This window comes from Dermacentor variabilis, chromosome 3 (genome assembly GCF_050947875.1).
Source record: "Dermacentor variabilis isolate Ectoservices chromosome 3, ASM5094787v1, whole genome shotgun sequence".
In the NCBI taxonomy this organism is placed as follows: domain Eukaryota; kingdom Metazoa; phylum Arthropoda; class Arachnida; order Ixodida; family Ixodidae; genus Dermacentor; species Dermacentor variabilis.
Window position 1 is genome coordinate 73,860,338 of NC_134570.1, and position 14,732 is coordinate 73,875,069.

The 14,732-nt window shown below is 43.1% G+C and overlaps 1 protein-coding gene across 1 annotated transcript; it reads right to left on the bottom strand.

Moving 5' to 3' along the window:
• Positions 1 to 8,271: 8,271 nt before the first annotated feature.
• On the bottom strand, positions 8,272 to 14,540 carry LOC142575872 (uncharacterized). The gene is made up of 4 exons (XM_075685605.1): positions 14,379 to 14,540; positions 11,042 to 11,112; positions 9,750 to 9,839; positions 8,272 to 9,052 (listed from the first exon to the last, which is right to left on the bottom strand). The coding sequence occupies exons 1-4, from the start codon at positions 14,419 to 14,421 to the stop codon at positions 8,915 to 8,917; spliced, it is 342 nt and encodes a 113-aa protein (XP_075541720.1). The 5' UTR covers positions 14,422 to 14,540; the 3' UTR covers positions 8,272 to 8,914.
• Positions 14,541 to 14,732: the final 192 nt, after the last annotated feature.

A 14,732-nucleotide genomic window follows, 5' to 3' on the forward strand; every position in this document is an offset into this window, starting at 1 on the left:
AATTGCACGATACCAGGCTGGCAGATAGGCCACGAATCGATGGCATATTACGATAATAAAAAGATGAATTAAACTGCGAGAAAAGCCGACCTTAGATCAAGTAAGCCTAACCGCATTCAGCAGTCAGTTTTGCTAAACCTAAAAAAAATGAAACCAAATTCAGAAATATTTTTTTAAGTAAACCATATTAATAATTTGGGCATTTCTGTGTATAACGCACATACTCAGTAAATACCTGAGGGGGGGAATGCCAACGATAAGTAAATACCTACGAATTTTAATCGTTCGCACTTGAAACAAAGCAAAGAAAGGAAAGCGCCCAAATAAACAAGAACACGCAGGCGTTTTTCTATTATAAGAAAACGACTACTCCAAATCCCGCTTCGCACTATTAGTCTAAATTTATCAGTGCCTGTTATCCTATCTTTTGGAGCCTCCATTATTGGGTTCAGTCACAAGAATGTTTGCTTGGCAATCCAAAATTAGCTAATTGAAACCAATCGATTTCCATGTTAGACTGATCGTTCTTCCTCCCCACCATAGCTTTATTTTAGTTCTTATCTATTATTACTATTACTATTATTATTTTTACACCCGGTTTTCTTGCGCTTATTTTTTTCTCTCCAAACACAAAATGTCTACTTTTAAACTCCAATGTTCAAATTGTTAACTCCCTTATTATTATTTTTTTGCACCCGATTTAACCACCCGATTCATGGCCAATCCCCCGCTGTGGGTATGTGCCACGACCACGCAGGACAACAACAACAACAACGACAACGAAAAACAAAAACAACTATCCAAATACCACACACTGCAGGAATCAGTCAAAGCGAAGCATTCTTGATTTGCTTTCCTGTAAATTTACCCTGCTAGGGCACTTGGCGGCTGTGAACTTTGTGGTAAACTGTGTAATCTCGATAGTGTTACTGCTGAGTCGTCGTTGTTGTTGACATTGAAGCCATTGAGGCTTTCTTAGTTGTTTCCATGTACAACCTGATTCATGGTGCATATTGTATCGTACGTAATTGGGATGTTTGACTATTATCATCAGCATTGTCGTGTACACCTCCTTTGTGTCCCTCAGATGCTGTTTTCGTCAGTATGACGACGCAATATGTTACTTCAACACGCCGCCATTTTATGAAGGACAATTTCTATGTGACGCACCTAACAACAACCTTGTATACTATAGTATTGCTCGTCCGCCTCCTGAAATACACGTGCGGGAGGCGCCGCTCCTACAGTCTGTGTGGAGCGCAAAACGTTGCAGACTTTGCCTAGCGCTGTTATCGCGGACCTTCCAGTTCCCCTCTTCTTCTTTTGTTCTTTTTTTCTGGGGGGGGGGGGGGTAACTTGCCTCCCGTCGCTTTCGCCTGTTCTTCTCTTGTGACGTCGACATTCAATTTCTAAAGAAATTTTCACTTATGAGGCTGGCTTCCAAATATAGCTATGTCGTCATCTGTAAGAGATGTAACAATAACCCCTCGGAGCTTCTTCAAGGAGGTTGTTCAAATACTTAGTATTATTATTCGTGCTGTTATTTATTCGTTGTTATTTTGTATACTTTGTGATCCCACTCCTGTACAATACCTTAGTGGTGCTACAGATATTGTAGATAAATAAATAAATAAATAAATAAATAAATAAATAAATAAATAAATAAGAGATACATAATTAAATAAATAAATATAAAACTTTCTAACGATTCACTTTAGTATAGAATGCATCTTCACTGCATCCCGCAAGGAAAGATTTGCTGCATTCGTACACACTTCCCTTTTATCGTGCACCTTACTTGGAATGCTATTACCTAAGTATGTCTAAATATGTCCGTTCAACAATTATTCCTCCACAGGTTAAAAACTTCCTTTTTTATGTCAATTCTGAAGCCCTTCCTCTCAAAATTGCTCGAGAAAGCGGGCGGTTTCATGTTTACGTTTGCAGTGCATAGATAAAAAAATTAACACTGCCGGATTGGATGTCTTTATTGAGCTCTTGCACTTGCTGGCCTGACTTATGAGTGTATGTTTTCAGGGTTGCCTTAAATTTCTGTAGTGTATTGTTTTTCTGAAACATTTTACTCTCATTTAATAAAGAAATAAAACTGCACAACAGCTCGTTGGTTAGCGTGCCCGACTCCCGAAGGAACCCTGCTCCTGTAACGTGGGTTCGACTTCGAATGATGGCCGGTTACGGATGTTTTTTTTTTCTTTTCTTCGTTCTATGGGGATGATAAAGCTGGCGATGACGAGGTGGCCTGACGCGGACGGCAATTGTTATCTGTCCACGATAACACAAGAACGGTCGTCATCATGGTAACGGATGGAAGGACGGGACAGACAAGGATAACCCAATTCCGAATACATAACTGCTATCGCAGTAATATAAAGCAGTCATGACGGAATAAGTGCAGAACCTCCTCCGCAGAAAACGTGCTCGCTCTTATTGAACTGTTTGGTGACGGTGGACTAAGCGAAAAAAGAGCATTTGTTGCAAGTACTCTGTGGCTCAGTCGCAAACACGTTACACAGCTGAGCTCCACGGTCCTCAAGCTAAGCAAATTGATTCGGCAGTGAAATGAGTGGAAAATTCGCAGGCCACTGTCATTGTTTTGGTAAAGCATGTTTCTTGATTTCATGTATTTTAGGAAACATCACATGTGTCTCACGCACACGCACAAAAAAAAAAGGAAAAACAACGTCTGCAGGAGCTTCCTAAGATTGACGGCAGATTAAAAACGCTGCGCTCGCAGTTACTATGACACCGATGTTGTGGTACAAAACGCGCACTGAAATGACAGGCTTCGCACATCACTTTACTCTGTATGACTCAACAATTGACTGCATGTACATTATGGAAAAAGCGCTCGCACATACGGTCATGTTAAATATTCCGGGCTGCTGGAGAAGTGAGACAACATTCAAGCGACACCCAGTCCTCTTTACTCTTGTGAATCCGTTTGTTTCAATTGCACATTTAGCTGGCACGTAGATACAGTATTTCCGCATGGTTGTAAGCTTGGTTCATTTTACAACGAAAGCAATGTGATAACAGTCCATGTGAAAAATTTCGATATCGGACATAGGCGGTCAGCGAAGAGAAAGAAAGCGATGATTGGGGCGCGAAGAACTGGGAGAAGAACCACGTAAACATATGATCACTTCAGTCCAATGCCTCCGTTTGCCGCCTTCTCATGATGCATGATTCTTTTCACCGTTGATCGTTCTCTATCCTAATTTGCATATTCCGCCTTTCCGTTTCCGCAGAATCTGCAGCCCCGCAGTGCCATGGTTGTGAGGTTGAGACCGGTTGTGTAGTCTGACTGCATGCACTATGTCAGTACGCTTAGGTTTATGCGTGTTTTGCAGAGTGCCGTGCACAACACCTTACTAATCTCCGCGCTTTATTTAATATGTTCACAATGTTCACCAGTTGCCATTTGCAGAAAACACAATTTTATTGACTTAGCCATCTCGGGAAACATTATTAGTTTTTTTTTTGTTATGAAATCTAATTTAGCTTTGCCTTACTATTCTCTTTTTCGTTGTAAATTGGGGGATGGGGAAATAAACATTTTGCACTGCAAACTTTGTCACCTTTAAAGTTTTTGCAGGTTCTTGGTGAGCCCCGCACACATCAAACTATTGTTTTCGTGTGAGAAGCACCAGCAGACTGAAGGTAATTTTCCATTGCCTGCACGGGTCTTGAATTTCTCGTGGCTCGATTTGTTGGTCAGCTTTTATTGCGCGTTCGTTATTTAGTATGTTTGCGCTACTATAATTTGATATCATAATCCAAATCTATAGCAAACAATAACTTAAGCTGGATCTCTCAGCAAATTACAAGCAGAAATGAGAAAAACGGGGTGCTGAAGTCTTATTTTTTCTGTGAAGTGTAAGAATCATTCATAAAGGTTGCCTTTGTAACAAAATGACACTCACCGTTACGATCCTACATAGACAGATATCACGAAGTGTTTGCAATGAAACACTAGAGATATTACATGGACAACGGTGCTCCTTGGTCTAAACGCAGAAAAGCTGGGCATTCCAGATGAACTTGAAACTTGTCACTAAAAATCGCCTTCTACTTCTCACCAAGGCGCTTCCTTGCCACCGAAGCGCAGCGCACTTTCACTATGCAGCGAAAGTAACGCACAGGGGCAAGCCATGAACTAGCGATGTGAAGTGAATTTTAGAGAAATAAGGAAATGAAGAAAGTTGCCTGCACACAGGAAGCATTCAAGAGATATAATTTCTCCTAGCAAAGTGAGAGAAGTGTTCGAGTCACATGTGCTTAAACTCGATGTCCAAAATTCCTGACTATTCATCCATGTGAAATATGTTCAAACACCAAAGTGGCAGAGCGTGAGTTTACCACGTATGATTGTTCAGTCAACCGATGTCTTAAATGCGTCGCCTGTGAACACACTGTGAGGGAAGTGCGCATCTCTAGTTGGAAGCAGCATGAGGCGACAATTTTTGGGGAGCCTTTATGGTAATCGACTTTCTCACTCATTCATTTAGCTTTAACTTATATTTTTATGTAATATTTTCATATTTCTGGACTTTAGTATTTACAATTCTATCTGAAAAGGAGTAGCCGATGCTAACTAAAGGCGCCGACATCCCCTAAACATGATATAATAAACAAAGAAAAAATTCATAAATACTGCTCAATGAGGCTCTTAATATCTTCCACGACAATAATAAATTGCAGGGACACACTCCAAGTATCTCTAATTCGCACAAGTTATCGCAGGTTGAAGGCCTGGCTGTTACTAACGGAAGTGTGTAACAATACAGTGCATTCACGATTCCGTTGCGCTGGCTTTGACACTATCAAAAAAAGCCTTCTTCGTCATTTTTTTTTGCCCGTGGAAAGCCTTGCGCAACGTGATTGTGAATGCACACCAGCTAGCCCCGTTCAGCGCTTTACACATTGCATACTTTAAATTATGATGCATGTAGCACACCTTTTCTTCTTTAACGCAAGCACCAAGGCGCATATCCATGACTGCGATGAGTTGTAGCGTGGTTCAGGGCAGTGAGATCGGTCACGCGTCGTTAATAACCTTGCAAAGGTTTGCGCATCTTTCGTGAAGGTGTAGCCCTGCTTCGGCGGGCTGTCTGCAACAACGCGCCGAAGCTAGCCTCGCAGATGAAGTCGTCAGGTTAGCGGGGTTCTCTATATTCTTCTAGACTTAGAAAAAATGTTAATCCGGAAACTGATCTTTTAATTTCAGAATCAAACGTACTTAAGGTAGCTGCTGCAGGCACACTTTATGTGCAAGTTTCGACGAATAAACGACGACTGGTCAGGTAGTTTGGCTGTCCACTTTTCGAACTCGAGTGTGAGGACTCACCCACTCACTCTCGCACAGTGTGCACTTATCTGTGTGAATTTGGTTATCGTCCACGGTATACTCAATTTCTGCTGTACGAACACGATCGGATGACGGAAGATTTCCATTTTACATGCCTCTTGGCAACATATCTTGGTTGTTAACTACGCGAAGCTACATAAATAAATGGCAGTGGTGCAGGGAATCAATAACTCTGCACCAGCAAAACAGCCCAATAACACCGGAGCTGTTGAATTCCATGGCTATAAAGTTTTTCTTTTGGAGATTAAACAAAGCGGGTTCGAAATTCACGTCGCTGTTGTTTTGTTTTGTTATTGTTTTATTTATAAATAATGTTCTATATTATGCTAACTGACAGTGAAATGCGGAACGTTGCGCCGGAGCCAGTAAAGTTATATTAGTATTTTTTTCTTTCTATCTCAACAGTGATGGTCCTTCCACTTAAGCCAGTCAATCACAACTTGCGCTTACCGGTACCTTCCATTCAAAGTAAGAATTATAAGTAGTGCTTCAACGTTAGCGGTGAGAACTAAAAACCCGATAATTACGGCTCCAAAAAGCGGGCAGCGCGTGCATGAACTGGAAAGCCCAGTGAAGAGCTGCAGTCCCCTGGTTTTCGAGTCTGGTTTTCTCAACACATCCCGGTTACGTGGAAACGAAGAATGGCTCATGTTGTTTTTCACCATAACGACAATTCTGTTCGATGCTGGCTTCTCCTGAATCTCAAATATTACGCCGTTTAACCCGTAACGTTCGTTAAATGAGAAAAAAGAGAGAGCGAAAATAAATAACGTTAAGCTTAGTGATTCAAAGCGGAAGGGCTACAGCTGGAGCAGCGTGTGTCTTTGGGCTGTCATATGGTGCAGCGAAGTTCCCTGCGGCGAAAACCAGCCGTTTGGCAATCTCGCACATTCCCAGAAAGCTGCGCCAGAGCCGGCATCGCCATGTGGCCCCGGTCTGATTCTCGTAGAAAACGTTCACAAAAAAGGAGGCACAGCTGCTAGCGGCAAGCATTAAAACACAAGAATTCATAGAGCCACCCGTTGATCTGTACAGAGCCCGCGGGGCAATCCGAACGAAAGGGTCCAGAAAACTCATTACAAGTGTGGCCCGATCCCCGGGGAAATGAAAAAAACAAGCCAGCGTTAGAAAAGTAGGAACCCTGCCACCCCAAAACGAAACAAAGTCGGCATTTGAAGTTCGCTCAAACGTAAACACAAAGAATCAACGAACGCCTCTTGCCCAGGGGGCAAGCGCTGGAAGGAAAGTTAGCATAAAAACGCTAGAAATAATTCGCGAAATTTAGTTATAACAATGTTATGGGGAAGTTAGCTGAATAGCGCATGAAAAGTCTTGCGGATAAAGATTTGGAGTTCCGACAAAAAGCGTATGTTGCTCACCGTGTAAGTAGCCTCAAGAGGCGCCAAGGTAATTAACATAAGATAAACAAAAGCTTAGCTCGACTATTTAAATCTACGTCCACGCTTGTCACATTCCAAGTGCAGTACGAATTGGGATGTAATTTCTTCTCAAGTATGCGTGCACTGTAACAACGCCGATTTCATCCCATGTAATTTGAACAGCCATGATGGAGAATATCGCACTACGCCGAGCAAGGGACACAACAAGAAAACGCGAAGGAAACGACGACGCCGTGTTTCTTCTATCCCTTGCTCGGGTAGTGCACTATTTGCAATCATGACTGAACTGTTCCCACTTGCCCAAATTACCACCATTTTAAGCCGTTTGAACACACGCACGGAAGAACAGCAGCCTGTGGTAATCCGTGGTTTTGGACAGGGCGCGCCTTGTTATGGCACTTATCGAAGGGTTCACGCAGAAGTTGAAACACTGAAGGAAGCAGCCGTGCCACCACGGTCAGTCTGGAGAAGCCTTCTCTACACGATGACAACACTGGGAGCGCACGGTTACACCGGAAGCATAGCGCGGGAAAGACGATCGACAAAGTCTACACAGGACAAGCGCTAACTTCCAACACAGAAAGTGGTTTTCGTGTTGAAAGTTAGCGCTTATCCCGTGTAGTCTTTCTCGATCGTCTTTCCCACGCTATGCTTCCAGTGTAACTATGTATTACCAACCAGCCCAAGCCTGTATTCTTCTGACCTAGTTTTGCCTAATTTGCCGTGGCCTTATAGTTGACAAATGGAAAACATCTGAGGACCACTAAGCACTTATGAGTTCGGAAAGCGAAAGCATTCATGTCCAGTTGAGCGCCGCCGGGCACTCCTACGAGTTGTAAACCCCTCGCGAACAAGCGGACGCGTTGATACGCTTGGCCGGTTTAGCCCACGGGGTAAGACACTCGGCTTCTGAGCGTGGGGTTGAATCTTCGAAACTCACTACCGCCAACATCTTTCCTTTCAGAGTTATTCTGTTTTTTAATGTATTAATTAATTTATAGCACTTACCGAGGCGAAGTTGGAACGCAGGCGATAGCTTGCGCGTGCAAGTAATGCATGGATAAGCACATGCTTCCCAGAGCGACGGTGACGTGGCGTCGTGGCGATGCCATCGCCCCTCACGCAACACCTGGCGCGCCAGCGCTGCAGTAGGTGCACCCTTTCAGTTGCCCAGCTGTTTCAGTTGTCCTACGGATGTAATGGCGTTGCAGCCAATGAGAATTTAGGTACTGTTTAGCTGTTACAGATGCCAGCATTTTCGCTCAATAGGCCATTTGATGCTTTCGCATCCGAAAATTGGTTGCAGACTGTATAACGCAAAAGCGATATGTACTTTTGCTTATTGAAGTTTCTCCGTAATAAGTTATATGCTGGGAGTGTGATTAATTACAACATCAAACTTCCGTACATGAAGGGCTAGTACAACAGGCCTGAGCAAGAGGCGCACTGGATGCCGCCTCCAGTCGTTGAGCAGAAAGTGAATGCAGGCGTGCAGCTTTATTTTGAATAAGCTCAGCAAACAGGCAAAACAAGAAAAATGCATTTTGATGCTGTCAGTCATTCTGAAAATCAGCTTCAAGGGGAGTACGGTAGCGCTACGGTAGAAGATACATTCTTTTGTCCCCTTTTTTAATCGCGCTACCGTACTCACCTTGAAGATGCATTACCAACAAGCCCACATTGCAAACCTCCTGAATATCAGCACAGTGCGAAACTCACACATTCTTAGTTTTCCTTTTTTCTTGCCCCATGCTTTATTGGAGGAACATGACCACGTGTCTCAGCTGTTCTTATTTGTTATCATAGGCTCAAAATTGTACATTCTCGTTCTGACAAGTCTTCATCAGGCATCTTTTGCATCTGCTTGCCCTGCGCAATACTAAAGAATTACTAGAGCTGCGCATCCTTCTTTTGGTTGCTTGTGCTTCGCCGGCGCTGTAATTTCCTCTATTTCTAGCAGTGTCCACATCTGTGGACGTATCCTTGTCAGTAGTGTTTAACAAAGTGATTATTTCACTGCAAAAAATTATGCATTCACATGTACTCTCACTACAGGTGTCAGAATTAGGTGCATGCATGTCAATTGACAAAAGGGTGTGACGGGAACGGCTCAAATATTTCCCCGTCACTCATCCCGTGGGATCGCCGTCGTCGAATCAGGAACTGGTTCGTTTTCAGAACCATGGTTAGTAGAGGGGCCTCCCTTTCGTGGTGTCATCCTCCGGCAACGTCCTTTCAAGCACACACCTTCACGTACTAAACGCTGAAAGCAAAAAATAAATCTATTATTTTTGGCCACTGGAATAAGCATTCAACAACGAGGTCATTAGCGATGCACATTATTATCATTTTCTTCAACAAGGAAGGTACGAAGAAAGAGAGACCATATTCGAAAGAAAGTCTATGCACTGCGAGTGCTTGCAATAGGCGGTCCCAGCGAATCGTGATGCTGCACCACCGTTAACGAAGGTAGCCGGCCAATGGTAACGAACGCATACTAATGCAACGCTTCATTAATTTTGCTGTAGGAGCAGAAGTCGCAAAGCACTTCTTTTATATGAAGTTCTTGCCACTTATTTGCGACCTTCGCGAATAGCCCACTTGTTATCGCCGTTGACTGGCCTGCTATTCCAAGCAGTCCTAGGATAAAGTGCTGGGTAAGTATGACTCCAGTATTTTTTAAAGTTGTTCTGCAGTTAATTGGAGATGCACAAAATTAAGAAGTGTTGATCGCCTTGAATTATACATTTTCTTGTTTGCATGATAAACGGCAGAATAGCCGTTGTAACCTACATGTAGCAAAACTATATATTTGGCCTCTCGGAGTCTCACAGTAGCTTCTGTTTACGCTGCTTCACCTGTCTTCAATATATAAGACAATCCAACCACTACCGTTCCTTATGCACGAATTTCTGTGTATGTACGTCACATGACATCACGTAATGATTCAAGTTACTTACCTTGCAAGGGGTACCGTCTTCTTCAAGTGCCATCCTAATGTGCCCTTCTGGCAAGTGACATAGGTAGACGCAGCGCCTGCGTACCTTTTCCTACTCGTGCACATGGAAAAAACAGAAGAAAAGTACGACCACAATGTTATCTTTTCCCTGTGCAAACAAACTGCATGATCCGAAGGGACCCTGAGGTAACGTTCCGCACAGTTGCTATAAAATTTTAAGTATTTGGTTTCGTTATACCCTTCTGCTAAAACAACATTCTCAAGTTTATGCACTGAGATGTTTAATTACATTCACCACTGAAGAAATGCGTTTATTCAAGCTCTCCAGATACTTTTTACGGGCCGAAACCACAGTAAATTTAGTTGCACCGTTAGTGGGCATTGAATTGCGCGATACGGACTTCAGGTTACACCTGGTTATTACTTCAAAACGGGACGGCAGCGGAGCCAGAGAGGAGAGTTTTCGTATCGAGGTCGGCGGATAAGCGAAACTAGAAACTCGTTATATCGTTCAACCAATGTCTGCCTGTAGCAAGGTGCCAACAATAACTCACTTGAGTCGCTCAAATGAGGCATAATGACCTGCGATTTTTTTAAACGTTGTTCAAAAAACCCGTTACTCGCTGCACTCGCATCCACGGTACGCGCTAATGGCACTAGTATCAATTAAGGGCACATTTCATTGGCGAATCTAGGAGGAATCAAACTCGCAGTGTTTCATTTTCCGCGTACTTTATCACTGATAGGCCGCAATCCAGAGCGAGCGATGAATCCCCGTTACACAGGAAGTTCATTGCGGTCTGGCATTACTGCTGCTCAATTAATGCGCAAATGAGCTCCACCCGCGACGAGAGGGAAAAAAAACACAGTGACCGCGATCGTGTTTCCAAGCGAGCTTCGCGTGTAAAATCTTTCATTTAGTGCAATCAAGATACACCGAAAGTGTCTGCGAAAGCATCCGACAAACAATAATTCTTTACAAGCCGCGTAAAGTGTTCCTAGTGCGAGGACCAGTCGCTTTCAACCGCTATGCAAGTTCAGTGTATGTGGAATTGCGGTGCTCAGCGCCAGGTTTTCGGTGTTATCCCGGCCGTAGCGGTTGCATTATGATGGGAGCGGAGTGCTAGAATGACTGTGCACCATGCCCCACTGGGTTCCTCGTTAAAGAACCCGAGAGGGTCAAACTTATTGCGCATTAATCTCCCGCTACGGCGTGCCTCATAGTTAGATCGTGGTTTTGGCACGTAAGACCCGAGAATTCTATTTTTAACAAGTCACTTCGATCCTACTCACCACTTTTGTGCGCAGACGGTGGCAAGTGGGGTCCGCTGTGAACAGGCGTGCGGTCACTTCAGTGAACACCCCTGTGTGCATTTGCCATCCAATTGTAACCATTCACTTAAGATTTACATGTGTGAAGAAAAGGTGTTCAAATTAGTTAAAGATACTGCGCATGCTTGTTTACTTTTTTTTTCGTTGATTACATTTAAGCAATAGCAATTGGACCGGGTCTTTCGGCTACATGGGTAGGTGTAAGCGGAGCTTCACTTTTATTTACAGAGCATTCATGAACTGCCTCTCAGTTGGTTTAAACAGTTGGTTTGGCGCATCCTATTGAATTTTACAATATTAGATGTCTAAACGCCGGAGGCGCCTAGGAAAATAAAAACAGAATACCTTGTTTTTTCTCTAGGTTTACATATAACAATCAGCTTAAAGCAGTATGTGGCGAGGAATTATTTTTAGCTATCCTAAACGTTTGTTTATTAATGTTGCACACCGTGCGGATATGCAGCTTTGAGTAAAGAGCGGCATCAAAAAAAAAAGACGTCTTCTTTCAATTAGGCAGAGCTAGAAAAGGTGTAATATACCGGCAGGCTGTACTTATTCATTTCTTTTGCCTATTTCGCAGCCAGTAATTGTCTCGGGTAAACTTTGACAGCAAATTCAAAATTTATTTCCTTGTTTTTTCATTAATACTAGAATTCATGGTCGGGATTTGATCACGGTGGGAAAGTGTCACAGACACGTAATATTGACATAACATTGCTGCATGAAATAAATGCATACCATTACAACCAATTCGGATTTATGAACGTATTCGGTAAACATGAAAATGAAAAAAAAAATAATGTGAAAGTCAACGACTGTGGTAGCACTAAAGGAATACTAATGCCCTCCAAAATTTGAGTTCTTTGACTTGGAAGATCACAAAAACAACGTACCTATGAAACAGTCATATTAGCAAACTTGACATGAACGTTTTTAAAGGTGGATGAAATACTTGTTAGTTTTCGAATGAAATATAATCACCGACCAGAGGGAGCATACTTTCTACCACTAAAGTTGCCTTAACGCTTGCCATTAACAGCGCATTTGTAATGAAGAACCAGTCTACCAGTGCAATGTATACCAGTCTGCAAACTCCGACCAGCTCAATGGCCGATGCTGGGGATAGCGGGGTCGCAAATTCGCGCTTCCCATTGACAAATTTGAGCGGGAATAAAATATGAAAAAAAAGACAGTACGGCCCCTTGCCTTCAGAACCTGCATTATTCGTGCCATCTGGTGATCATGAGATGGGACGGGTTTATAGGTGGGATCGACTTTAGTTCAGCGACATTAGCACGGTTTGTTGCCAACTCCGTTATTGGTTCGCCGGTTATTCGGACTCGAAAAACAGATAACCAGAGTAATTGGCTAAGCTGCCGTTTATTCGGTTATAACATCCTGATTAATGTAGAAAATTGGGCGTGTTGGTACGCATTTCCAAAAGGCGGCAGCGCAAAACAACGCGATGAGACGAGACCACAAGGAAGAGCGCTCCTTCTTTTCGTCTCGTCCCCGTCCATGTCTTTTCGCGCTTCCGCCTCTACAAATATCCAGCTATTTGGATATTATAATACAAGAATAAATGTTTTTCTTTTTTGGCATTGAAGCTCTTTGAATCGCTGTATACTCGGTGGCGGGATTATCGTACAAGAAAGCGACGAATTATTCCCAGCTACGTTAAGACCGTGCGTGGATTTGATTATAGCCTGTTTTTCAAGGCCGCGCTCAGAGCGAAAGTAAACGGGTTAAATTTATTTCTGTGTTCACCTTCACATATCGATTGCCATGATCTCCAGTGATATGACGCCTCCTGTCACCATTCTCTCTCAATTGGGACGCCTAGCAGAGCTCGGTTGTTGCTGGTTAGAGTCATTACTTCTCTTTGTATAGGCCATAAAGACATTCAATACCAGGGGTCAGATGCCAGGGAGGCAATTCATATCAATATTAGAGGGATACTGAACAACATGGCGCTTCGACTTTGTGAAAGGGGGATACACCCGCCGTGGTTGCTTAGTAGTTATGGTGTTGGGCGGCTAAGCACAACGTCAAGGGATCGAATCTCGGCGACGGCGGCCCCAATTCGATGGGGTCGAAATACGAAGCCACCCGTGTACGTTAAAAGAACCCCAGGTTGTATTCCTCATAATCAGATCGTGGTTCTGGCCCGTAAGACCCCATACTTTAATTTAAGGGGGATAGGCACTAGCCACACAGAAGCAGCAGCATTCCACGTGCTGTTCAATGTCCAGTTCTATGTCAGTCAGCAGCCTCGCGCATCTCTCCGATCCCCAACTGGGACACAACTTCGACGCGCTGAAGTTATGGAAGGCCCGTGAGTCCAAATACACTTGCAAATGGCTACGCTTGCAAAACACTAATATTAATAATAATAAGCATTATACATATTATTATATGATACATCTCTATTATTATTTAATAATAACGTGCATATCCTATACCAGGAAATGATAGCCCCCTCTCTCTTGTGTGTGTTCTTTAGAATATATGGGTTGTCTCGATGGCTTAAAGTAAGGAAGTGAAGTTCTTAATATAGTATAGGCTGTGAATTATTCCTCTTTGCACATTATATTGCAATAAGCGCGATGGAACCAAATATTCGAATTAAGTATTTTAGTGGAAGCGCATATTTACATTCAAGCATCCGATTAGCCGGCTAACCGGTTAATTAAATCGGATATCCTGTATATTTAATTTATATACGGATACCCAGATAACCAGTTTTCAAGGCCAGATCCACTTCTCTTCGGTTAAACTGGATAGCTAATCTGACGGATATTCGCAAGCGATACTTTCAACTCAAAACTCGTAGACGTGTGCACTCCTTTTGGCTCACACTGGCGTGGGAGGCATCACGCTGGTGACGCATAGTAAAACATGTCCAACGACGCTATTCGAGGGAAACGAAGAAAATGTTTACTTATGATGATTATTCTAAAAAGTAAGGTACACACTTACTTCCTAGTGGCCGCTTCTACATGAAAAATAGATTAAATTACTCAACTATGTGTTGATGTACCTTGTAATATTTACACGCAAAATACAAGAAAACAGGACAACAGGGCTATGGCTCTTGCGTTTAAAACACCTATTCGCGAAAATCTTTTTGGAAAAACTTGTACAACATGTGCCAATTCGGGAGGACAGGATATTCAGTTTCAGTGACTGTATGGCGACATTCTATCAACCCTATTTTCCTGACTACAACAATCACGCATCGACCTTCTCGATAAATAATTCCTGCGTATGGATCTCTTAAAGAGTGGTCGTTACTTACCGAATAAAACCACTGCGACAGTGAGCGCTACCGACGTCTTCATTTTACTAGTATGTGTTGTACGCTTTCGCACATGGGGCACTAATAAATGAGCTTATTTACGTCCGAGAGCTAAGAGGGCGCGTCCAGCAGGGGCTTCACCAAGGAGTGCGCTTTCTATGAAAAAAAACTTGCCTCAAAGAGGGAGTGCGTAGTAACTTAGAGGAAGAGAAATGAAACAAAAAAAATAAGACATTAAAATTGGCTAGGTCACACATGCACACAGGGCAGGCGAAATTCCCTCTGAGGCTCTGTGCCAACACCGGTGAGCCGTCGGGAAGTCTACTGGTGACCTTGATCGGGCAAGCCGCTGGG